The 25,062-nt window shown below is 38.0% G+C and overlaps 2 protein-coding genes across 2 annotated transcripts; both read left to right on the top strand.

Moving 5' to 3' along the window:
- The first annotated feature begins 9,309 nt into the window (after positions 1-9,309).
- LOC107763047 (squamosa promoter-binding-like protein 1) lies at positions 9,310-16,629 on the top strand. Its single transcript, XM_016581464.2, has 10 exons — positions 9,310-10,605; positions 11,070-11,251; positions 11,458-12,032; positions 13,539-13,613; positions 13,731-13,838; positions 13,925-14,045; positions 14,193-14,334; positions 14,494-14,644; positions 15,222-15,854; positions 15,988-16,629. The coding sequence occupies exons 1-10, from the start codon at positions 10,037-10,039 to the stop codon at positions 16,429-16,431; spliced, it is 3,000 nt and encodes a 999-aa protein (XP_016436950.2). The 5' UTR covers positions 9,310-10,036; the 3' UTR covers positions 16,432-16,629.
- A 6,433-nt stretch (positions 16,630-23,062) lies between these two features.
- Positions 23,063-23,902, top strand: LOC107763045 (uncharacterized). Its single transcript, XM_016581463.2, has one exon. The coding sequence runs from the start codon at positions 23,063-23,065 to the stop codon at positions 23,900-23,902; it is 840 nt and encodes a 279-aa protein (XP_016436949.2).
- Positions 23,903-25,062: the final 1,160 nt, after the last annotated feature.

The following is a 25,062-nucleotide window of genomic DNA, read 5'->3' as shown; positions in this document are numbered from 1 at the left end:
GATAATATTGACCAGATAATTCATTTGTAGCAATATGAAATTGTTCTAAAAAGTCTACAAGCATTTTAACATTACTCCAATCTTGATTTGTAAGGTGCTCATCATCATCATCATCATCATCACCATCACCTACACGAGCATTATACGTTGCGCTTATTAGGTTTCTATATTCATATGCAACAACTAAACTTTCATACATGTAATTCCATCTAGTCGGACAAGGTTTAGGAACCTTTCTTTCTCTAAGGCCAAATTCATCACATTTTTAAAATAGTCTCTAAGTCTACTTCTACGGTTTGAATAAAAAAGCCAATTAAGAGCCATTTTAACCTTTTCAATTTCTACATTTAAAACTTTCATAGTAGCACCGACGATTAAATGGTAAATATGACAAATACATCTAACATGAAAAATATTACTAAATGCAGGATTTAGTGTAGTTGTAAGCAACCCTATAGCATTAGTGTTACTAGAAGCATTATCCATTGAAACCGACATAATTTTATCTCTAATGCAAAAATATCTACAAATATCTGCAACTGTGTTAGCAATAAACTTACATGTGTGGCGTGAATTTATTATTCTATAAGAAATAATGCGCTTTTGCATTATTCACTCCTCATTTATCCAATGACTTGTAACAGTTAGATAATCACAGTCATTACCACTTCTACCAATATCATTAGTAATAGCAATGCGACAATCTATATGAGTAAATAAATAGCACAATTATTGTTCATATTCATGTTTATATTTATAAATATCGCTCTTTACGGTTGAGCGAGGTCATCCTTTATAAGTAGGATTAAAAACTCTTCTAATATAATGCACAAAATGAGGGTTAGAAGGAAAACTATAGGGTAAGCATATAGCAGTAACCATTTTTGCCAATTCTTCACGATCTTTATTTGGATCATAATATAAAATGCTACCGATAACAGTGTTAATTCCCGGTTGAACTAGATTTGAACATGTACTAGGGTTAACCGTACTATCTACACTTGTTCCCTCTTGCGCAACTTTCATTTGTAAAAATCTAGCTTTATCCTTAGGGTGTTTTAATATGTGTCTAGTCAAACTACCCGTACCGCTACGGTCTCCAGTAAATTTATGAACTAGTTGAGACCCACAAGTTTTACACTTAGCCTTATTTTGTTCTCTTAGTTGAGTAAAAAAGTGCCAAACAAGAGATGTTTCAGGCCGTTTAGCAGGTTGTCTATTAAAAGTAGGGGTTACTAGAGGAGGGTCAGGAGGGGCATCATTTGGGTTATTAACAGGACTAGTAGGTGTATCATCTAAATCCGGTTGCGTTTCATCTAAATCATCATTTTCAAAGATAGTTTCATTAGGATAAAAAGCATTCATAACTTCTTCATTTAATTGTTGACCTGGTGCAACATCATGGCAAAATTAACTATCGAAAAATTGAAAACAAGGGTTATCACTATTAAGAATAATAGGTGGAGGAGGACGGGTAACAGGTCTGGGTCGGGAAGCCGGGGGAAGAGTAGTAGCTTGGCTACTAGATTCACCAATTTTAGATTTTCCCTTACCCTTACCACCAAAAAAAAATTCAAAGAAAATGCTATATTAATTATAATTATACTAAATAAAACTAACAAAACTAATATTAAAACTTAAGAGTTGGAACGAGTTTACCGAATTGACGAACAACTTCTTGAAAATTGAATATCGTTGAAGACTTGAATACTTCAATTCACCAACTTCACAATTTTTCACGAAATTGCAATAATAAAGTAAGCAATTATAGAAGAAAATTAGAGAGAGATTGATGAATTTGTGAGTAAAAATGAAAGAATGGAGGGGGGGAGTATTTATAGTTGAGAATTGGGAAAAAGTGTAATTATAAAAAGTTTTGGGTTAAAGCAAAGTTTGGGGGCCAAATGACTATTTTTTAAAGTGCATAACGGACCAATTTTGAAGCCCAACGGTCAGATTTTAAAATCTAGTCGTTGGGCATTTTTAAAAAAAAAAATTTAAAAATAGCCGTTGAACCGGCCCAGGCCCGCCTTCCGGTCCCGGGCTTAACGGTCCCGGGCTCACGGGCTATTTGTGTTGAACCGGCCCGCCGTGGTCTTTTGCACCACTTAAGCCCAGGCCCATTTGAACCGGCCCATTAGGCCCGTTTGGCCCGCGGTCCTGGGCCGGTCCCGGTCCCAGACCGGCCCACAATACAGCCTTAACAGCAAGCAGAACAATACTACAACAAAAAAGCCAAAGTAAGACCACTCAAGGTAGGGGACTATGTACTCAAAGCCAATACGCAAGCGAGCAAAGATCCATGGGAAGGCAAACTGGGAACCAATTGGGACGAGCCATACAAAATCACGGCAACAACAAGCAAAGGATCATTCCAGCTAGAAACAATGGAGGGAAAATTACTACCAAACAATTAGAACGTCACCCATCTCAAATACTTCAACTTCTGAAAAGGGACGTCCTCCAAGTTGTACTCTTTTTCCCTCACCCGAGTTTTGTCCCAATTGGGTTTTCTCGGGGAGGCTTTTAATGAGGCGATAAAGGGGGTGTCTCAGAGTTTAAGTATTAAGTTCATCGCCCCGCCTATTGACTACTTCTCTAGGGCAAGCGATGAAGGGACTAGATAGACTCGGACTCCTCGAATGTATGTACGGACTGAAAAGAAATGTAATATTCTCCAATGAATAAACAAAGCAATGACATTCTTACACACTTCCACCAAATTTGTACATCACGCCAATGCAAAGGAAACTTATATTTGACCTCACTCGAATTGATCTACATTCAACCTCGCTCGAATTGATCTACATTCGACCTCGCTCGAATTAATCTACATTCAATCTTGTTCGAATTAATCTGCATTCGACCTCATTCGAATTAGCCTACATTCGACCTCGTTCGAATTAACCTACATTCGACCTTGTTCGAATTAACCTACATTCGACCTCGTTCGAATTAACCTACATTTGACATCGTTCAAATTAATCTACATTCGACCTCGTTTAAATTAATCTGCATTCGACCTCGTTCGAATTAGCCTACATTCGACCTCACTCGAGTTAACTTACACTCGACTCTATCTGAATCAATGATCTCGTTCGAACCAAACCAAAAGTCAAGGACTTCCTCACAAAAGAAAAAAGAAGAAAGGAGATCTAGAAATATACAACAAAAGACAATAGTTCCATTACAATCATTCTATTACAATACATTTTTACAAAGGGCTAGAAAGGTTCCCCCCACAAAAAGCGAACAGCAAAAACACATCCAAGTTCAAAGATTTCACGCCACGTTGTTCCCCCCATCGCCGACGTCACCACCATACTCATCTTCGTACCAAGGGTTAGAGGCAAGCACATCTAAGTCATCTTCGTCATTATCCCCGCTGGGCGTACCAGGATCATAACCACAGGCATCACGAGCTGCACGTGCCTTGACATGAACATCCTCAAATTTTGCCTCAAAAATCTTCCCAACCGCCTTTAGAGACCTGTATATGTCAAGTTAGGCCTCAGCATGGACCCACATGTCATACAACTCCCGCGACATACCGGGATCGGCGGAAGTGTGAGATGTAGACGGTTGTGCCTGCTATTGTGCTTTCTCGGCCCTCAGGGAGATAACTTGTTCATTCAACTCAGACAACTCCACTTCCAAACCCATGATCCACTCCTTAAATTTTGCCTCCTTAAGCGCCAAATTTTCCGCCTCAGTAGCCCGCTCAGACCTGCAAACACGGAGGGCGCCTTCTAGGATCATCGCATATACTGCAACGGCCAACTCATCGACCTTGACACTCAACTCATCCTTCAAGTCGACGGCCCTTTCCTCCCTCTACTGAAGTTCAACCTTTAAAGACGCCACCTACGCCTGAAGATCAGCATTTTCGGCCATCACTCCCTTACTCACCTCGAGCTCGTCCTCTTTAGCCTTTAATGCTTCCTCAAGCAAGCTATATCTGCCGATGGCCCTCAAAAGTTCCTCGTCCTTCTCCCTCAATCCTCGTCCTTCTCCTTCAGTTCCTCGTCTTTCTACTTAAGCCCATCATGGAGCGGCTGAAACTGGTCGTCTTGGCTGAGTAAGTCGACTAGTGTTCGGTTCTTAGAACGGAACTCTCTGTACTTAGATACCATCTTCTTGAAAATGGCCGTCCTCCGCTCTTCCTGCTAATCATGCTCAATCTCCATGATAAGATTCTGACATGCAAAAAAAGAAGAGAAGAGGTCAGTGGAAACAAGTTACACCTACGAAATGAACTAACCTAACATGGGAAAAGCAAACTTACTCGCAAGGCCATACCAGATATACCCAATGATAGATACTCATCTTTCAGCATCTGCAGCGTCCTATTCTCAGAATCCGCGCACAAGGGAGCGAAGGCCGGTACAGCCCGTTCTGAGTTAGCCAAGAGGTCGTAATCTACGGGGATGACTATGTGCCGATCAATTCCCTCTGTCCTTATCTCCACTCGGGTAAACCTCTCATTAAAAGCCCGCACTTCCTTAGGGTCGACGTTAGAACCCGACCCATCCTTTTCTACGAGGATGGTTCTATCCCTTCCGTCCGCTGAAGATGAGTTGACTCCGACTATCCGAGCAGGTTCCCTCCTGTCGTAGGTCGCCTCGGTTGCTGACTGTCTTTCCTCGGTGACTATAGCCGGTGTGGGAGCAGCCTCAACATTCAGTAAGGCAGCCGCCTTCGCATCCAAATCAATGGGCCTTTCCGACTCGGTATCAGCAGCATCGGCCCTTCCAATCTCCACCCTTCATCTTTTAATGGGTATCGTCTCCCCCTCGTCATGAGATGACTCATCAACTAGATATAGTACATGGTGATCAGAGGTCTCAGAAGATGTGATGGCTGCCCGTGGGGAGGAATCACCCGACAGCGGAGCTAGAGTTTGACCACCCCGTACAGACTCAACCAGTACGAAATTGCATTCCAGCCGACGCAACGGCCTGTCGGAACGCTGGCACTGGAGCCTTCGCCTTCTTGGAAGCTCGCAGACCTGGCACAGGTAAAATCATGTTTAACCGAGGACGACAACGAGACATTATTAATCTATAACGAAAGCGAAGGTCGTGGAAATAGAAATTAGATTCACTGGTCAAAGGCTTAAGACCAAACCGCTTGTTAAAGGCCATCCAGTCACGAATCCCCACGGTATGTGGCAAGACACGAGTTACCCAGTCCTCGATATCAGAAACCAACGGAGGTAGACGCTTACCAGCTGAACGTAGAAAGACAAGCGAGTTAGAAACAAAAAAAAAGAGATTCAAAAATACAAGACGAACCGTAAAAAGCCATTACGGTTGAAGTTTCACTGCTCGGGGAACCCAACTGGATCCGTCACCACGTGCTCAGTCCTGACAAAGAAGTAATTGCACTAGAACCCGCGATTCACCTTATCATCCATCCCCATCACCAATACTTTAGTCCCACGGTGACGGAGATGAATCAGCTTGCACCTGTAGAAACTGCGCGAGAAGAGATGCAGTAGATGACGAATGGAGACTTCGCAACTGGCAAACTCGACAAACTTCGCTAGCATCAAAAAAGCTTTATATAGGTAAGGGGAAAGTTATGCCGGGCAGACACCGTAAAAGTGGCAGAACTCCTCAACAAGTGAGGGAAGAGGAAGAGAATAACCCACCAAAAATGGGTATAGGTAGAATGCTTAATACCCAGGTTGGTGAACTTGTATTGAATCGTTCCCCGCCAGAACAATACCGACGTGAGAAGGAATGTAGAATTTAGACCGCAGTTCAGATATTTGCTTCGACCCCATGGCTGATAATGCCTGTTCAGGAGCGGGGGCATGCTCTTTCTAAAAGTTGTTCTTGAGGAATTATCTCCTTCGCGATAGGAAAACTTTCATCCTCCGCAATCGTGGGTTCTCCACTACCGGTAGGCATATGTACCGATAAAGGGGTGGCATCGGAAACTGTATCAGAAGAGTGAGGAGAGTTTGTCATTTATACAAGAGACGTGTGTACAGTAGAACCGAAAGTTGGGTATCAACGAAAAAGTGTTTGATCAACGGGAAATCTAGAACTAAAAAGCAGAGGTAAATCGGAAGCAATGGTTAGAGAAGAAGTAGAAGAACAAGCAAAAGTGCCAAAGGAGTACAAAATTTCGAAAAGTCTCATTTTTAAATATCATTTTCCCTATTTATAAGGCATTGTGACGCTAAGATCGATGCATAAAGATTGTCATCAGCGCTAAGATCGAAGCAACAGAGGCACTAGAAACGACGCATTGCATCGGGAAGACGGGTAATGATGACGCACGTGGTCATGACGTCATCCTACGTTAGCCACGCCAACCACAACCTTTGAACCGATCTGTCATCGACATGACCTCGGCTGATTTAGCCCATCCACCATGGCAGAATACTTTGTGATTAGATATGGGTAAAATCAGCTCAACGAATTAGATCTGGTTTAGCAAATACAGATGGACGGGATAAGGTCGAGGTCAAAACCAAGTATGGTTCAGTGGAAAGGAGTCGCCCAAAAGGGGAGACCCACGTCTAGGTCGAGGAGCGAGTAAACGGATGCAGCAATTCTAATGTTCCTAGGGTTGCGAGCAGGAATATTCTATTGAATATTCCCCCATTTTGTACTTTTTAAGGGGTTTTAAGGATTTTCCTTATAAATAGGAAGAGAAAGGAAACAAAAAGGGATTTTTCAAAACTTTTGTAAAGGAACATCTTATAAAAGAGTTGACTATCAAGAATATACAAAAAACTTGTCTTGCCTCTTTTGTTTGATTCCATCACGTAACATTCTACTTTAGTTCACAAGATCCGAGGACACATTGTTCACTGCTATTGCATGCTGTCACACGTTGCCTCTGAAGAATGAATCATCCACCTCATCCAACATTTGGATGACTTATTGATTCTTATTACATTAATTGTCATTTATCACATTTATTGCATGCATTCACTCTCATATTTACATCTAATCATTGAGCATTAACTCGACCATCTAAGTTGTTAGATTTCGGGTCAAAGATTTATTACTTTTAACTTGGATTCACCCCTCATCCATTCATTAAATTGGTTTAACTAAAAAGGGCTTAACACTTTTTGGTCAAACAATGGTCACTTATAATTTGAACAAAAGAAAAGATTTTTTCAAATTTTGTGTGTGTTATTTTAGATTTCTTATGTATAAAAATAAAATTCTCTTGTAAAAATAACATAAACTAAAAATTAATTTGTAAAGAACCAAAAATTCAATTGACCCGAGAATTCATTTGGACCCTTCATTGAAAAATCGCATTGTGCAAATAAGTATAGATAATTTTTGTGTATAAATATAAATTTTTAAATTAAGTTAACATAAGACAAACTTTTAGTATAGCGACAAAAGTAAGTTAAAATTTATGGCAGTTCTTCCATTTTTTGAATTCCCTAACTCCTAAACTAGCTATTAGAGCGTTTCGTAATACTTATATTGTGGCATAATTGAGGAAGATTTGGTTTTGCAATTCATTAGAAATGTTATTTTAAATATATAATATTTTTCACAAAGATCAATTAAAAATTAACAAAAAAGCTATTTGTAGGAGTATTTTCTTCTATTTAAATTATTATAGGCGAGCATAAGAGAATATTTCTTCCTAAATTGTTGTTATATTATATACTATAACTAGTTCTACAAAGCTCGTGCTGAGCCCGGGCCCAAAATCAAGGTAATAAAATTCATAATAATAATAGTAATTTGTGTTACATTTTTAGGCATAACTTTTTTAAGATCATCTCATAACCATTTATTATTCATTATTTATGTTTTCTGATCATATCATTAGATAATTTATTAAAAGAAATATTTATAAGAAATCAAGTGTGCTAAGGAAGAAGCATATATCAAAGGGACAAAGGTAACTTGATATTTAATAACATAATTTTAATTATGCAAAATGATTCCAAATGGACTATAATCATAAATTAAAGAAGATATTTTAATATTTGATGAATTTGTGGGCATATAATTTCTAATTAAAGGTAGAAATAAAGAAGATATTTTAATAGATTATTTTGGTATTTATTGATTAACTACTCATAATTTCATATGACCATAGTTTATGCTAGAAAAAATATGGTGATTAAAGTCTAGGTTTAGATGAAATTCAGAAAGACCCAAATTTATTAAAACAAAGTCCAAGAATTAACTTAGTTTGTCATTAACACATTAATGCTTTATTTTTAAAAGAAAATTCCGCTACCCAACCAATTAAAAATTATATGATTTTTGAAAAATTAAATTGTTTTAAGAAACAAAAAATATCTTTGTTTCAATAGCATGTGACCATCAGGCATATTTAATAAATATGAGATTACAAGTTGATCACTTGCTAAGCATCTCTCCCTTTTCCTCTATTATATTCCCACTTAATTAAGTAAATAGGATAAATTTTAAATATTTTTTATTTTATTTTCAAGATTCTAATCTATTAATTTTTAAAAAGTATTGAAATTTATTTTCTATTATACTAAATTTATATTTTCAAATTAAGATCAAAGAGATATCTAATTATAATTTTAGAATTACTAAAAAAATTTGATTGATAGAGTACTCTCCCAATATCAAATGAGTTCTTCAAAGTTATTGTTATCAGCATTTTAGATTTATTTTTGTGCATAATTATTCATCATCATTCACAACTTTTCAAGCATTTTTGAAGGGCTCAAAGTTTAATATATTTACCAAATTAAATATAGGAACCTAAGCAAAAATAAAAATAAAGTAGGGGCAACAAACTTATTGTACATACTCACCTACAAAAAGTTAGGTTAAAGAGCTATGTATTACCAAAAAAGGTTTGAAAGTATCTTGATTTATTGAAAAGATATTTTAGTATACGAAGTAATAAATACTTCATCCGGTCTAAAATAAGTGATTTTTTCAGATTTTAAGAATGAATTAATTATTTTTTTTCTACTTTGCCCTTTAAGTAATTAATGTTGGAGTATGTGTTAGGAGTGTTTATATGAAGAGATAGTAAAGGTTAATATGGTCAATTTCATTGCTAATTAATATTAAAAGGTGAGTTTCTTAATATGTATGAAAACAATCAAAAAATCACATATTTTGAACCGAAAGAATAGCAAATACAAGAACATATTTGAAAGGGCAAACCTTTTTGGTTGGCAAGCTAACAAAATAGTTACAATGTAACTAAGGACTACAAAACTTTTTACATTGTATAAGTATATATACACTATCATGCTTTGCGCTTAATGGTGTAAAGTCCTAGATTGCCGAACGAATATAACGCAATACTACATTGAACATTATTGAAGTAGTTTTGTAATTTGTGTAATTATCATGGACAAATGTGATGTGAGAGACGTGAGGAAAGAAGAAGGAAATTAAGAAAGTAAAATAGTACACTGCTTAAAGAAAGAGAGCAAATAAGAAAGTAAAAACAGTATACACACTACTTAAAGAAAAAGAGAAAACCCAAAACCACCGCATCAGTACATGTACAGCTGAGCACACCCACTACTCCCTCCTATACAACACGCTTCCTTTCACATTCACATTCATATTCCTCTCTAATCTTATCATTCATCCGAACCTTTCGCTCCCCCTCCCCCACCTCCCACCTCCCAACTCCCTAACCACCTTCCTTTGTCCTTTCTTCACCGTCGGTCGCCGCCGTCCCCTTCTTCCCGCCGTTTCCTGACCGCCGGAAAGAAGTTCTTTCTTCTTTGTTGAGCTAAATTATCTGATTTCCGGTTCTAGATGCTTCAAATTCACGAGTCTTTTCCTTAGTCAACGCTGAAATTAGGTGTGGGTATGTGGCTTGCTGTTAATCGGTATCATGGTTGTCATCTCTTTGTACTCGACTTTTGGGGTCGTACCGAAGCTGATTAGTGATTAGTTCTCATCTTTCTTCTTTTTTATTTCTTCTCAATTTTGACTTTTGATCTGTTATTCAAACTTGTCCGATCATCAATCACCTAAATCTCCGGATTTAGATCTTCAAACGCGCGCGTGCACACACACAAAAAGGAGCTTAGATGGAAGCGAGTGTGGGAGAGCGTTATTACCATATGGGAGGACCGGATCTGCGAGGATTAGGGAAGAGGAGCTTAGAGTGGGATGTAACTGATTGGAAATGGGACGGAGATCTTTTTATTGCGACTCCTCTTCGTCAAAACCCTTCTAATAATTACCAGAGCAGGCAGTTTTTTCCAGTCGAAACTGGGAATCTGGTGGCTTCATCCAACAGTTCATCTTCCTGTTCAGACGAAACAAATCATGGGATAGAACAACAGAGGAGGGAACTGGAGAAAAGGAGAAGGGTGATTATCGTTGATGAAAATGATTCCGGTGGGACCCTTTCGTTGAAGCTTGGTGGACAAGCTGAGCCTGTAGCTGAAAAAAGGACAAAATTGGCTGCTGCTGCACCTGCACCTGCACCTGTTACTGGTACTACAAGAGCTGTATGTCAGGTTGATGATTGTGGGACCGATCTAAGTAAAGCTAAAGACTACCATAGGCGGCATAAAGTTTGTGAGATGCACTCCAAAGCTAGTAGAGCTCTCGTTGGGAATGTTATGCAGCGTTTCTGCCAGCAGTGCAGCAGGTATTTCTTTTTTACTTTATATAAATGACTAATATAGCCGATCTATATAATTTGGGATTGAGTTGTAGTTGAATGATTAATTGATTGATGGCTAGTCTTGTGAATCCTTTAAAAAATTCCATCTTTTTCTGCGTTTGGTTGTTTGTGTTTGGACTGTTGATTTCTGAATAATTCTGTGTTTATTATTCCAAAGATTCTGCTTGGATAAAACACGGGTTTCATCCTAGCCCGGCATAATAAAAAGAATGAAATGGGTGCGAAAAAAGTGGAAATGATATGAATGACTAATATAACTGACCTAGAATAATCTGTGAATGTTGAGTAGTGGATTGATTGATGGCAAGTCATGTGAATCCCTTTAAAATTTTTTTAATCTTTTTCTGTGTTTGGTTGCTTCATCTTGGGAAATTGCTTTTTCAATAATTCTGTGGTTATATTCCAAAGATTCTGCTTTTGATACACAGGTTTCATGCACTTCAAGAGTTTGATGAAGGAAAACGAAGTTGTCGTCGACGCCTAGCTGGGCATAATAAAAGGAGGAGAAAGACACAATCAGAATCTGTAGCTAACAACAATTCATCGAATGATGGACAAGCTAGTGGTTATTCCTTGATGAGCCTGCTAAAAATGCTCTCCAATATGCACTGTGAGTAATTCCTAGTTTTTCTTCTGCTATGTTTTGAATTTGCAAATAGTTTTAAATTATTTTTTTGGTTCTGAGAATTTTGTTTCTTGTGCTATAGTGAGGATTCATAAGCAGACCCCAAATTGTTTGGGGATTGAATAGTGGTAGTAGTAGTTGTTGTTGTGCTTTAGAATTAACTGCAAGGTTATGATTTTCATATATTGCAGCCAACGGAACTAACCACAGTGAAGATCAGGACCTTTTGGCCCATCTACTAAGAAGCATTGCCGGCCAGGGTTCGTTGAACGGGGATAAAAGCTTATCCGGACTTCTGCAAGAATCTTCAGACTTGCTGAACAATAGGTCAATCCTTCGAAATCCAGAATTAGCTTCCTTGATCTCAAATGGTTCACAGGCACCTCCTAGAGCCAAAGAACATCAGTTCACTAATTCGGCAGCTGAGGTGCCTCAGAAAAGGTTGGATGCACATGATGTCAGGCTTGAAGATGCGCGGACGGCTTCTTCTCAAAGCCCAGGCATTTTGTTTCCCCCAATTCAAAGCAATTCTCAAGCTTACGCACAAGGCAGGGGAAGTACCACTGGAAGGAGCAAGTTGATTGACTTTGACTTGAATGATGTTTATGTTGATTCGGATGACAATATAGAAGATATAGATAGATCCCCTGTGCAGTGCCCATCTTGGTTACAGCAGGACTCTCACCAGTCAAGTCCACCTCAAACAAGTGGTAATTCAGATTCCGCTTCTGCCCAGTCACCTTCCAGTTCCAGTGGTGACACTCAGGTACTCCTATAATCATCTAAGTACACTTTTACTTGTGCTGCAAATTTCATTTTGTTGGTTTCTTCTTTTTTCGTTCTTTACTTTCTTTATACCCTTGTTTTTATTGAAATGGTTTATCTGAAGATGGGATCAAGTTACCTTTTCTCAGCTGGACACAGAGACTTAGAATTGGGTACATTTTTCAGTGGACTAAGTTTGATAAGGGGACAGAGGCAATAGCTTGAATCATAATAGTTTTCTCGAGTTCTATAGCCTGTTAAAACCTATCAATGAAGTCTCTCTTTCTGTGTGAGGAATACCTTGCTAACTATAGATCCATATTTACACTTTTGGTGTCTGAGTATTATAAAGTCAATTTCTGTCTAAGTGGTAACACTTGAGTTCCTATTTTCGTCTTTAGATCACCTCTTTTTTTGGTGGTCTATTCTTACTATTGAAATATCCCGCTAACATTATGATAAACTTTCTGAAGCTGAATTGTGGTGATTTCTGCTTTTCTCCCCTTCCTTTCATTGGAGGTTGACTTGTACGCTCTATCAAGTTCTGTCTTGAGTTGTCTCTGAATTTCCCTTATCTCTCCTACTTTCGCCTTTAACTATCTTCGATGTTCTTTTCACACACTGTGAGTAAAAACAGGGGAAAGAAAAAGAGGGAATAAAATATTCATTAAGAGTGCAATACTTATCGTACTCTGGGTTTCGAAATGATCATCGAACTGTTAAATGTCCCTTGCTGGTCCTTTTCTCCAAGATTGATGCTAGGCAACGCGAACAAGCTGGTGGCTGCAATTATAGAAGCTCTAGTTCCAGTAACCGGCAGCAAAATTCTTACTACTATTTAATTATGGTTTCTCTGATCCTTAAGAACATGCCAGTTTCTGAGTATTGCAGAATGGTCTTATTTGATGATGCATTATGTAGTTAGATAAAGGTTGAATGTCATCAAATTGCCAGTTCGCTCAGTATTATTAAAGGTCATCTTTTGTTGCTTAAAGTGTTGCGAAGCAAGGTGTTATCGCTTCATTGGTAAAGTCATGTCCTGTAGAGAGGAGTGTGATTCAAACAGGTGATGCGTTGAGTGCACCAACAAGAAGCAGTCGATGTTTTGAATCTCAGCTTTGGGGAGTTAGATTAATATCAGCATCATTGTATTTCGGACGCTAAAATTAGTTTTTTCAATTGATACTTGTTTGTGATAGTACTTATTCATATACATGCGGTACTTTGACCTTTCGTAAATTTTGTACGTCACTTCTAAGGATGTGCTTCACTTCTCCCATTGCACTTCAAGCTTCGCAGACCTCGTCGCTTCTTTGTGCTTTTTACTTTAAAAACACTGTGTCCGCCAACTTATATCTAGTACTTTTCGGTGCTTAAGTTTGTGGTTTTATTATAAAAGAAAGAGTATCTTACAAAATGAAAGAGAAGGAAGATGACAACAACCAAGACTAGTTAACTTGATATCCCTTCTTTTCCTGAACTGAAAATTTATTTTTGTTGGATGCAGACACGCACGGACCGGATTGTTTTTAAACTATTCGGGAAAGATCCTAGTGATTTTCCATTTGTCGTACGAGCTCAGGTATTTCATTGTCTTGAGTACACATGGTTGTTGTTTTGTTGTATGTTTCTGGATGGCTTAAACTCCGTCTTACTTTTTCTTTTTCTGAAATGCTCTTTGAATGGTTTAAAATTTCAGATTCTTGACTGGTTATCTCACAGTCCTACTGAGATTGAGAGCTACATTCGGCCTGGTTGTGTTGTGTTAACAGTATATCTGCGGCTTCCCGAGTCTGCATGGGAGGAGGTACTGCATGTTCATTGAAATCCTGTATTTTGTAGTGGGCTGTCTGTGGAATCCTGTTTGACGTGTAAATTAATTGGTTTGTACAGCTTTGTTATGATCTGAACTCCAGTCTGAGTAGGCTTTTGGATGTCCATGGTGATGATAGTTTCTGGACAAAAGGATGGATTTACATTAGCGTGCAGAACCAAATCGCATTTGTGTGTGATGGTCTGTTCAAATCTAATGTCTTCTTCCATTTAGAATTCCTTTCCAAACCCAAAATATAAAATCAGCTTCACTAAATCTTTTCTGGCAACTTTTGCATCAGTACTGTCCTTCACTGAGATTTTACTTTGTTCTGTTTATGTGCTGCAGGTCAGGTTCTTTTGGATATGTCCTTGCCCTCTGGAAGTAATGAGCACAGTACAATTTTAAGTGTCAGACCAATAGCTGTGCCAGTATCTGGGAGAGCTCAATTTTTAGTCAAAGGCTATAATTTGTCAAAGCCATCCACAAGGTATGCATCAATCATCATTATTATGCGTGCGATATTGCACAAGCCCCTTTTTCTGTTATCCCACTTAGGAGGATTTTGGTGGTATATTCCTAGCAAAATATGTTAGTGAAGTGCAGTAACTTAAGTCTTTGTTTTTCTGCTTTCATTTTTTATTGGCAGGTTACTTTGTGCTTTAGAAAGTAATTACCTGGTTCCAGAAGCTAATAATGAGGTAGAAGAACATGTTGATGGCATTGACAAGGATGATAAACTCCAATCCCTAGATTTCACATGTTCAGTTCCAGCAGTTACTGGAAGAGGATTTATTGAGGTGAACCTTTTCTCTCATCTTCTTGTTTCTCTCTTTGAACATGATTCCTCAAAATTGACGAGGGGAGTTTATTCTGTCTCTCATTTTCACTGCTATTACCGGCCAAGTTTGGTCAGTACCAGCTCTTTTCTTTTATTTTTTGACAAGGAACAGGAAACTCGGCATGATTTTAATCTCTTTAAAAGTTCAGAAATGGCTCAACAGAGTAATAAAAGTTTATTAACTACTTGCGAGATATAGAAAATAAAATTGAGAACACTAAGTCGGGATTACATAAATTACTATGGTACGAGATGTGGAGGCATTTATCACTTTTTTCTTAATTATAAAATATGACCATGAGGTAGTGCATATATTGCAGAAATGTGAGTCTTGTGCACATCATCTTTAGCTATATCAGTTGCTTTTATTTCTACAGTACTGTGTTTATGCTATAAAAGATATCTGGTGCCTATATGATGTGTACAGTATGTAACAGTTACAATGTTATGCATTTTGTAACTTCAAAAGAATCTGACACATTCCCATTCAAGCGATGTACAATCTAAGTCATGCTGAGATTCTTTTGTTTATCCAGGTTGAAGATCACGGACTCAGCAATAGCTTCTTCCCTTTCATAGTTGCAGAGGAAGATGTTTGCTCTGAGATCCGTATGCTTGAGAGTGAACTAGACTTGACTTCAGCTAATTATGTCAAGGGACAGATAAATAATATGGAAGCAAGAAATCAAGCCATGGATTTTATTCATGAACTGGGTTGGCTGCTTCATAGAAATAATTTGAAGGCTAGATTAGAGCATTTTGGTCCTGACGCTGTTCTCTATCCTTTGAAGCGGTTCAAGTGGCTTATTGATTTCTGCGTAGACCATGAATGGTGTGCAGTAGTTAAAAAACTGTTGAACGTTCTTCTCGGTGGAACTGTGGGTGCAGGAGAGAGCTCTTTTTTGAAATTTGCTCTCACTGAGATGGGTCTTCTGCATAGAGCTGTCCGTAGGAATTCTAGGCCTCTGGTGGAATTGCTATTAACATATACTCCAGAGAAAGTAGCAGATGAACTAAGTTCTGAATACCAATCTCTGGTTGAGGCTGACGGGGAATTCTTGTTTAGACCTGATTGTGTAGGGCCTGCAGGCTTGACACCGCTTCATGTTGCAGCTGGCATAGATGGATCTGAAGATGTACTAGATGCATTGACAGATGATCCTGGAAAGGTATTTAATTCCTCTTGTTGCAGACCTCGTTCTTATACAACATTCTGTCAGATGCAGTTATTACCTTTTTTGTGAGGCTATGATCTATTTATTTATCTGTATTCACTAAACATGCTAAAATTGCCCCATGCAGGTGGCAATTGAAGCATGGAAGAATACTCGTGATAGCACAGGTTTCACACCAGAAGATTATGCACGCCTGCGAGGACATTATTCTTACATTCACCTGGTGCAGAGGAAGATTAGCAAGAAAGCAATCAGCGGACATATAGTGGTTGATATTCCTATTGTTCCATCTATTGAGAACAGCAACCAGAAAGAAGAAGAGTTTGCAACCAACAGCTTAGAGATATCAATGACCGAGAGAAGACCCATTTCTCGGCCCTGTGGGCTATGTCATAAGAAGCTGGCTTATGGTAGTCGGAGCCGATCCCTACTGTACAGGCCTGCGATGTTCTCGATGGTGGCCATGGCGGCCGTATGTGTTTGTGTTGCTCTTCTCTTCAGGGGCTCACCAGAAGTTCTGTACATTTTCCGTCCATTTAGGTGGGAGATGGTGGACTTTGGAACAAGCTGATTTTACCACCCCAATAAATCTCATAAAAAATATATTAGTTACTTGTAACAGTACTCGTCTATATAAAAAAGACGTAGGGTCTGAGATATGCTGTAGGAATAGCCCTTCAGGCAGTTTGTTATACCAAGTGTTAACATATTTATTTTGTTTGATGAAATGTATCTTTCCATTGGGGCCTCGTAACCAGGCCTAAAACTATCTACCTCGTTCACTCTGCCCTTTTAACTTTACTTGCATTTTGGTAATATTTGATACTGTAAAAAAGATAAATTTATTTGTGAAACAAAAATAAGAGTCTTTGCAGATGTATTTCGAAGGTTGACTGCGTCCTTTTCATTTTTGGTCTCAAGGCAGAGATTACGGTATGCTCTTTTGCTTCCATTTTGTTTTTTTAGTCTGTTCTAAGAAATTGCACCTTTCTTTTTCTGATATTATTTAATTTTAGTATTTTTATTTTATTTTTGATGACATAAGAAGAGAAAATAAATAAAAAGACGTGTGATGGTGGCAAACATTTTGATACTTTGTACTCCTTCCGTTTTAATTAATGGAAACTTATTTGATTGAACATGAAGATTTAAATGTGGTCTTAAGCATGATCTAGTATTTGTGTTTGTTGTAAAAAAAAAAAATTCATTAAAGGCAGAATAAGTTTACATTAAATTATTTTTAAATTTAAAAAATAATTATTCTTTTTTAAAAAATCACAAAAGAAAATATGTTAACATAAATTAAAACAGAAAGGATTTATGAAGGTCGAGCTTTCTTACTAGAGAGAGAAGCTCTCCCTTCTCTCTAAATCCCCTTCTTCTTAACACTCCTTTTCCATGTCCCAACACACCATAGACCCTACCCTAATGGACACATCTATACCTCCAAAACCCCCTGACCCAATAATTGAAGCTAGATCTATGAATAACGACACTCCTTTAGAGATAAACTCCTATCCCCAAACCCAATAACCTTCTTGCATGATCATCAAGTTTCCTCCTTTCCCATAACAAATGATTGCCATGAGGACACGCCGAGGAATTCATATCATGAAGATCCACCAAACAGCGATCAACCCATTATTCTATCGCCAGAGGAAATGCAAAGGCTTTATGAGCCATGGAAATACTCGGTTATTATCAAATTATTTGGCAAGCTTATCCTTCATCAATATCTCAAAAAGAAGCTCCACGAACAATGGAAACCTACTGAACAATTTCCCCTCATCGATTTGGGTAATGATTTCTATATAGTTAAATTCTCCCAAAGCTCTTCACCAGGGACCATGGCTCATCAATGGACATTATTTGTCTGTCAAGAAATGAGTTCTTAATTTCGTAGCTTCTAATGAAAAGCTCACTTCTCCGCTGTCTGGTTAAGGCTACCCCAACTCCCTACGGAATTTTATGATAGAGCCATTCTCTCAAAAATTGGTAATAAGATTGGTAAGCTCTTAAAAGTGGATGCTTGCACATCCGCCACCCTAAGGGGTAGATACGCTAGATTATTTATTGAGTTTCCTCTAGAACGCCCTGTCCGACCCTTCATCTATATAGGTTGTCACAAACAACCTATTTTCTATAAAGGTGAAAATTTTCTTTGTAAAGGCTATGGTAGACTAGGCCACATTAAGTCTAACTGCAGCTTCGTCAGTAAAGATCTTACCCAAACTAATACTACTTCTCCTAGATCCACTAATGACCCCCAAAACCATGTTGAGGAGGACCAATGGAAGGTAGTTTCCTTCTCCAAACAGAAAAATCACCGCACAAAAGGCAATTTTCATCCAAAAGTCTCCACAAAAAAAGCTGATTACAAGGAAGGTGGGGGTATCAAGGCAAAAAATTTTTATGCCAACACCGGAAAATATATTAACACTCAAAATTTTTTTTACAAAGAAAAAAACTTCTCCTGCAACAAATCCCAACACTACTACTCGAAACTTTAGTTTGGACACTGTTAACAAGTTTGATATCTTGAACACGTCGGATGACAACCAACTGGCACAAATCAATACTAGAATAAACAATAGTATAAGACAAAAGAGACAAAATAGCCCTTCGACATTCTCTATGCACAACCCGATTTGCATGGAAAAAAATACAAGCCACGTGGCAAATAATAACGAAGGAAACTAGCCTACTAGCCACTTGGCTCCCCAGAATGTCTCCAAATCCTTAATTACCCACAGTTTTAAAGACAAACCACTGGGAAATGACTACATGCAAAACAAGCATTCTCCCCTCAACAAATGGCATCCGAACTTCCTATCCTCCCTAAGGTTAAAATCCATACGCAAACCCATTCAGACTCCATGCAAGTGGATACTATATTTTCCATAGCTATCCCACAAAATACTACTACTCAAGTACCCTGCAAAGCCTTAGATTTTATATACTCCCATAATCCTTACAATGCCTCGTCTACCACTTCTCCTTCAACGAAGAACTACTCTACTCAGATTACCACGCCTAAACCACCCTCAAATGGACAACCTTCCACCACTACCACCTCACAACAACCCTCTCATCTACTCAACAACACCTATCCTAGTGAATCACCAACCTCAATCATGGTTAGAGAGAGGGATCATGGGCTATGCAGCATCATTCAGCCTGGATATAGAGGGTCAGGAGGTTGTCATTATCCTCCAGAACTCAAACTTCTTAGCACAATTGATCATGGAGGGCATGCAATTAGCGATGAACAACTATGTCAACCAAACCTGGTTGACCGACATATTGAATCCAATAACACCAAATGCATCTCCAGCCCTAATCCAAGCCATGCAGGTTCACTGGGGCCCTCCTGCACGCTTCAACCCAGTCCATGTGGTTCAACCACTACATAATCTACCTTTCTTCGCACCACAAAACCAAGTGAACCCAATCTTCCTAGCCTGACAAGCAGCAGACCAGGCTCAACATGTGATCAACCTTGTGATACCCCAGAACCAAAAGGATCCTGCTCCAATGGATGTCCAACTACCTCCCAATGTACAAAACTTGGGAAATCCACCACCAGAGCAAGGGGAGGCAGTAGCAAGACCTTTAAGGGAATCTCGAATAGAGTTTAAAAGCCTTAGAGAAATAGAAATATTGCTCTACAAGGAGAGGCAGGACAAGAAATCTATCATCAGTTGCCCAACAGCATTATTCAAATGCTCGATGGACATACGACCCCTACTAAACCCTGCAGCAGGAAAATATGCAGTGGTGCTCAACCCCTCTCTGAGGGAAGGCCCACCTTTACGTTTGGAGGAGAATCAGGGGAACCACAACAAACAACCTTTACAAATGACACGTCCAATTAACTTCATAGTTTGGATCGTGAGGGGGGCTAATAATGCCAACTTTCATAGGACCTTCAGGGATATAATGGATACCCATAGACCCTGCTTTGTTGCTCTCTTAGAAACTCGCATGCAAGATCATGTTCCTCTACAACATGATTTCAACTTCTCGGAAATGGTGGAAATACCATCAGATGGCCGCTCAGGGGGGATTGCCATCATGTGGATGCATAGCATGATCACAATAGATGAGGTTGTTAGAGAAGACCAGGAACTGCATGCGATGATTAAGGTACTCCCCAATCAAAACTCTTGGCTTTTAAGCACTATTTATGCAAGTATTGATAGTTATAAATGTAGGATAATGTGGTACAACATTACTAATATATATAAAAAATATAAAGTCCCGTGGCTAGTGACTGGTGACTTTAATGATATTTTCTCTTCTGAGGAAAAATGGGGAGGTCGACCTGTTAATTTTAATAAAACTACCAAGCTTTGGAATCTGGTTAAAAATTGTGATCTTTTTGACCTTGTATTTAAAGGTCCTAAATACACTTGGACAAACTATAGGAAAAGAAGTAAGGGGCTCATTATGGAACGTCTTGATAGATGTTTCGTAAACGAAGGCTGGGTCAATCAATACCCAAATGCCTTAGTGGATCACTTGCCTAGAACTTATAGTGACCATAAACCCTCTCCTAATTAAGCTCAACCCTAAATTTAGTCCTCCAGTAACTAGGCCATTCCGGTTGGAAACTATATGGTGTTCCCATCCCCAATTTCCTAATCTTGTGAAAACTTGTTGGAACAATAGGTCCTTTGATGAGGCTCTTCTTCTTTCTAAGCATGAAGGCACTAAGTGGAATAAAGAGGCTTTCAGAAATATTTTCAAAAAAAAAAGAGAACCTTTCTATCTAGAATAAATGGTATTCAAAATTCCCAAAACTATCCTAGAAATTCTTTTCTCCTAGATCTTGAAAGCCAGCTTATAAAAGATTATAACGATGTCCTTAGAATGGAAGAGAATTTTTGGAAACTTAGATCGAGAGTTAATTGGCTTAATAACGGTGAGGCGAACACTAAATTCTTCCACATCTCTACCCTTATCCGTAGAAGAAACAATAAAATTTCTCATTTCAAAAATGAGGAAGGCAACTGGATTGATGATCCTTTAGAAATTTCAAACCACACTCTCGATTATTTTATGTACATATTTACCACGACACTCACCACCTCAAATAGGGCTGATATTATAAACTCTCCAAAATGCTTTGACAATTTGGACTTAAACTTCCTAGATGCTCCTGTCACTAGCCAAGAAATCTCTAATGCTATTTTCTCCTTTAAACCAATGAAAGCTCCTGGTCTGGATGACATCCATCTTTTTTTCTATCAAAATTTTTGGCCAGCTGTTGGTAGTTCAGTTATTACTTATTTCAAACTAAAATAATTCCGGAACCTCTTAACTACACCCATCTCTGCCTAATTCCCAAAGTGCCTAATGCTAATCTTCTAAAAACTTATCGTCCAATTAGCCTTTGTAATATTATCTACAAAGTAGTCACAAAGATTATTGCTAACAGAATAAAACCCCTCTTACCTAAGATTATTAGTCCTTTTCAATCTAGCTTTATTAAGAATAGAAAGGCTTGCGATAATAGTATTATCATCCAGGAGGTTCTCAACAAATTCAAAAATATTTAAGGCTCTAGGTCTAATATGATTATAAAACTAGACTTAGAAAAAACCTTCGATTACCTGGAATGGTCCTTTATTTATAGGACTCTTGTTTACTTCAATTTCCTCCCCAAAATCACCAATCTTATAATGAGATGTATCACCACTAGTAACATTGCTATTCTAGTCAATGACACTCGCACTAACTATTTTAAGCCTACTAGAGGTATTCGTCAAGGAGATCCTCTTTCACCCTACATTTTGTTCTCTGTATCGAAATGCTCTCACGCTGCATAAATCACCAAGTCGATTGTGCAATTTGGGACCCCATTAAACTTAGTCCAAAAAGACCGGAATTATCCCATATTTTTTTCGCAGACGACCTTACATTGATGGCCAAAGCAAATAACAAAACCTGTGAGGCCATATCTACTACCTTCTCTATGTTTTGCAATTTATCAGGTCAAAAAATAAATTACCAAAAATCAAAAATCATTTTTTCTACTAATTGTCCCCAACCCCTACAGGATAAAATCGCCAATTTTCTAAATATTTCTATTAGCAAACAATTTGGCAAGTACCTGAGCTTCCCTATAACCAATAAATCTCCCAATCATAAGGATTTCCTTTTCATTCTAGACAATATGAGATCAAAGCTTGCTAACTGGAAATTAAATTTCCTTAACCTAGCTGACAGGGCTACACTAATACAATCAACTCTTAGTAACATCCCTAACCATGTGATGCAATACTTCCATTTACCTAAATATACCCTTAAGCTCATTGATCGTATCCAAAGGAATTTCCTTTGGGGTTCTACGTTTGAAAAACAACATCTCCATTTAATCAATTGGGATATAGTTACTAATCCTAAGGAATTAGGGGGAATTGGCTTAGTCAAATCCAATATAAAAAACCAAGCCCTTCTTGCAAATCTCACATGACGTCTTTACAATAATACCATGACCCCTTGGGCTAAGACTCTTATTAACCAATACTCTAATAAAGCCTCACCAAGGAACACTTTTTTATATGGAAAAATATTGTGAATGGTTGGAATCTTTGTAATAAATGTTTTGCTTGGAATATTGAAAATGGAGATAGTGTTAGATTGTGGGATAATAGCTGGATTCCCAATCTTCCTCCTCTTAAAACTCTAATCCATGGTCCCCTTAACGCCAATGAGGATCACATGCTAGTTAGGAACATTCTTGTTAATCAAGAATGGAATCTTGACAAACTCTCCTTTTCCATCCCTAGTGACATACAAAATGCCATTCAAAGCATCCATATAAGCTCCTCAACCCTTGCTAAAGATAAGGCCTACTGAAAACCCACCAATAATGGTATCTTTAATCTAAAATCTGCTATAATAATTCTAACTCCTCCTAAAGACCCACCCATGAATACCTCATGGATTTGGAATCTCAAAATTCCTAGGAAGATTTGCTTCTTTCTTTGGCTTTGCTACCATAGAAAACTTCCAACTAGAACTTACCTCCTACACATAGATCTTAATATAGATGATATATGTCCGGCTTGTAGAAGAAATAAAGAAGATATTTATCACATCTTCCTAACGTGTCCCATAGCTAAAAAATTCTGGGATGACTTAGGCACCTCTCCCCATCCGCAACAGATATTCACTGGTTGGATTCCGTTAGACTCATGAATCCCTCAATATCGTTCAAAGCCCTAAAGTGGGAAGATATCTATCCCTCCTGCCTTTGGCATATTTGGCTTAACCGCAATAACAACAACATTAACAATATTTCCAATGGAGTCTCAATCATCACGACTCTTAACAAAGCCGCTGAATTCAAGTACCTCACTGGTTACAATCATCCACCCTTAAATATCATTACTATCCCTATTAGATGGCAAAATCCCTCTAGGGATTCTTTTAAGCTTAACTGCGACAGTGCTTATACCAATAATACCAACACTGGAGGTTTGGGAGGAGTCATACGAAACAACAATGGCAAATGGATAGTGGGGTACCAAAAACTGACTAATGTCATTAGCAACACACATGCTGAACTCCTTGCACTAGAAACAGGTCTAAGAGTTGCAGTCCAATTCAAGCTTCATCCAATCGAAATAGAAACGGATTCCACAAAGGTAATATCTCTTTTTGACAAAGATCACCAAATTTATGATCATCTTATCTCCTCATGCAGGTGGTTAATGACACAATTGGGGACACCATTGCTCAGATATAGCTTCCGAGAAGCAAATTCAGTAGCTCATCTTTTGGCTAAGGATAGTAAGAAATTAAAGTCCATAAATAAAACAATCATCCATCATACACCTACCCAGCCGGTGGAAGTAGCTTTGAAGGATGATGCTGTTGGAAGACAGTACTTTAGGTTAATATCGGAAGAAGTTTGTAATAGATTGGCTAGTATGGGGAACATTAATGCTGTTCAAAACTCTAGTACTTTTGTAAAATCTCTCAGTTTCGATCCCAATGGGATAGCTGGGAGAGTCCTATGTAATGTTACTTAGTTTTTAATAAAGTATTCGTATTTACAACAAAAAAAAAAATACAGAAAGAATATATATTTTATTTAAATGTGACTTTTTTTTACATTTATATTATTTTTTGCTCGTAATCAACTACATTTATATAAAATGGGATGAAGGCAGTATGGATGGGTAAAATTGTGTGGGGTAGCCACTTTTTAAAGTGGTATTTACTTTTTATCCAGCATTTTTAATGCCGAACAAAAGTAGCCACTAGTCTATTAAAATTAATATGAAAAGACAGTGTTACCCTTTCTTTCCCAGATGGAAATACGCCATTTTCAGATTCTGTACAACAGAGCAGCAACCGAAGTTCGTTGTATTCGCAGCTGCTTCAACTTCTATGGATATCTGTGCAGGCACTCGTTGTGTGTACTGAACTTCTATGGTGTGGAAGAGATCCCTTCAAAATACATTTTATAAAAAGGATTACAAGCAATTATGTGCATCAGATTTTGAATCTAGTTATACTGAGTCTACTGAACACATTCAACGGTTTAGCCAGTTGTATAGAAGTGCATTACAAGTTGTGGAGGATGGGGTGATTTCCCTAGATCATTATAAAGTAGCTCTAAATGCATTTGAAGTGTCTCTGACCAGAGTTCACCACATTGAAGAAAAACTAAATAAAAATTCTTGGTAATTAACGTATCTACTTAATAAAATTCTTTGTAATTATTTTGTATTTTGTCCTTAATTTAGAGTTACAGTCACATAAATTAAGGATTGGTAGTCCTGAACTTCGAGTTTCAAGTTCAAAAGTTAAGGACACTTGGTCCTGAACTTAGAATTACAAGTTTAAAAGTTAAGGACACTTGGTCCTGGACTTAGACTAACAAGCTCAAAAGTTAAGGACAATAAGTCCTGAACTTATAGTTACAAGTTCAAAAGTTAAGGACAATAGGTCCTGAAGTCCTGAACTTAGACTAGCAAACTCAAAAGTTAAGGACAATAGGTCTTGAACTTAGGCTAAGAAACCCAAAAGTTAAGGACAATAGGTCCTGAACTTAGATTAATAAGCTCAAAAGTTAAGGACAATAGATCTTGAACTTAGACTAACAAGCTCAAAAGTTAAGGACACTTGATCCTGAACTTACAGTTACAAGTTCAAAAGTTAAGGACACTTGGTCCTGAACTTAGAC

Source organism: Nicotiana tabacum, chromosome 22 (assembly GCF_000715075.1).
Source record: "Nicotiana tabacum cultivar K326 chromosome 22, ASM71507v2, whole genome shotgun sequence".
In the NCBI taxonomy this organism is placed as follows: domain Eukaryota; kingdom Viridiplantae; phylum Streptophyta; class Magnoliopsida; order Solanales; family Solanaceae; genus Nicotiana; species Nicotiana tabacum.
The sequence above is the reverse complement of the archived record's forward strand: the minus strand, read 5'-3'. Positions and strand labels throughout refer to the sequence as shown.

What these genes read in the sequence shown, in the direction of transcription:
- LOC107763045 (XM_016581463.2), top strand. Translation starts at nt 23,063, where the DNA reads ATGAATCCCTCAATATCGTTCAAAGCCCTAAAGTGGGAAGATATCTAT.
- LOC107763047 (XM_016581464.2), top strand. Translation starts at nt 10,037, where the DNA reads ATGGAAGCGAGTGTGGGAGAGCGTTATTACCATATGGGAGGACCGGAT. An exon ending in AATGCTCTCCAATATGCACT is followed by an intron (nt 11,252 to 11,457) that starts GTGAGTAATTCC and finishes CATATATTGCAG; the next exon opens with CCAACGGAACTAACCACAGT. An exon ending in TTGTCAAAGCCATCCACAAG is followed by an intron (nt 14,335 to 14,493) that starts GTATGCATCAAT and finishes TTTTATTGGCAG; the next exon opens with GTTACTTTGTGCTTTAGAAA.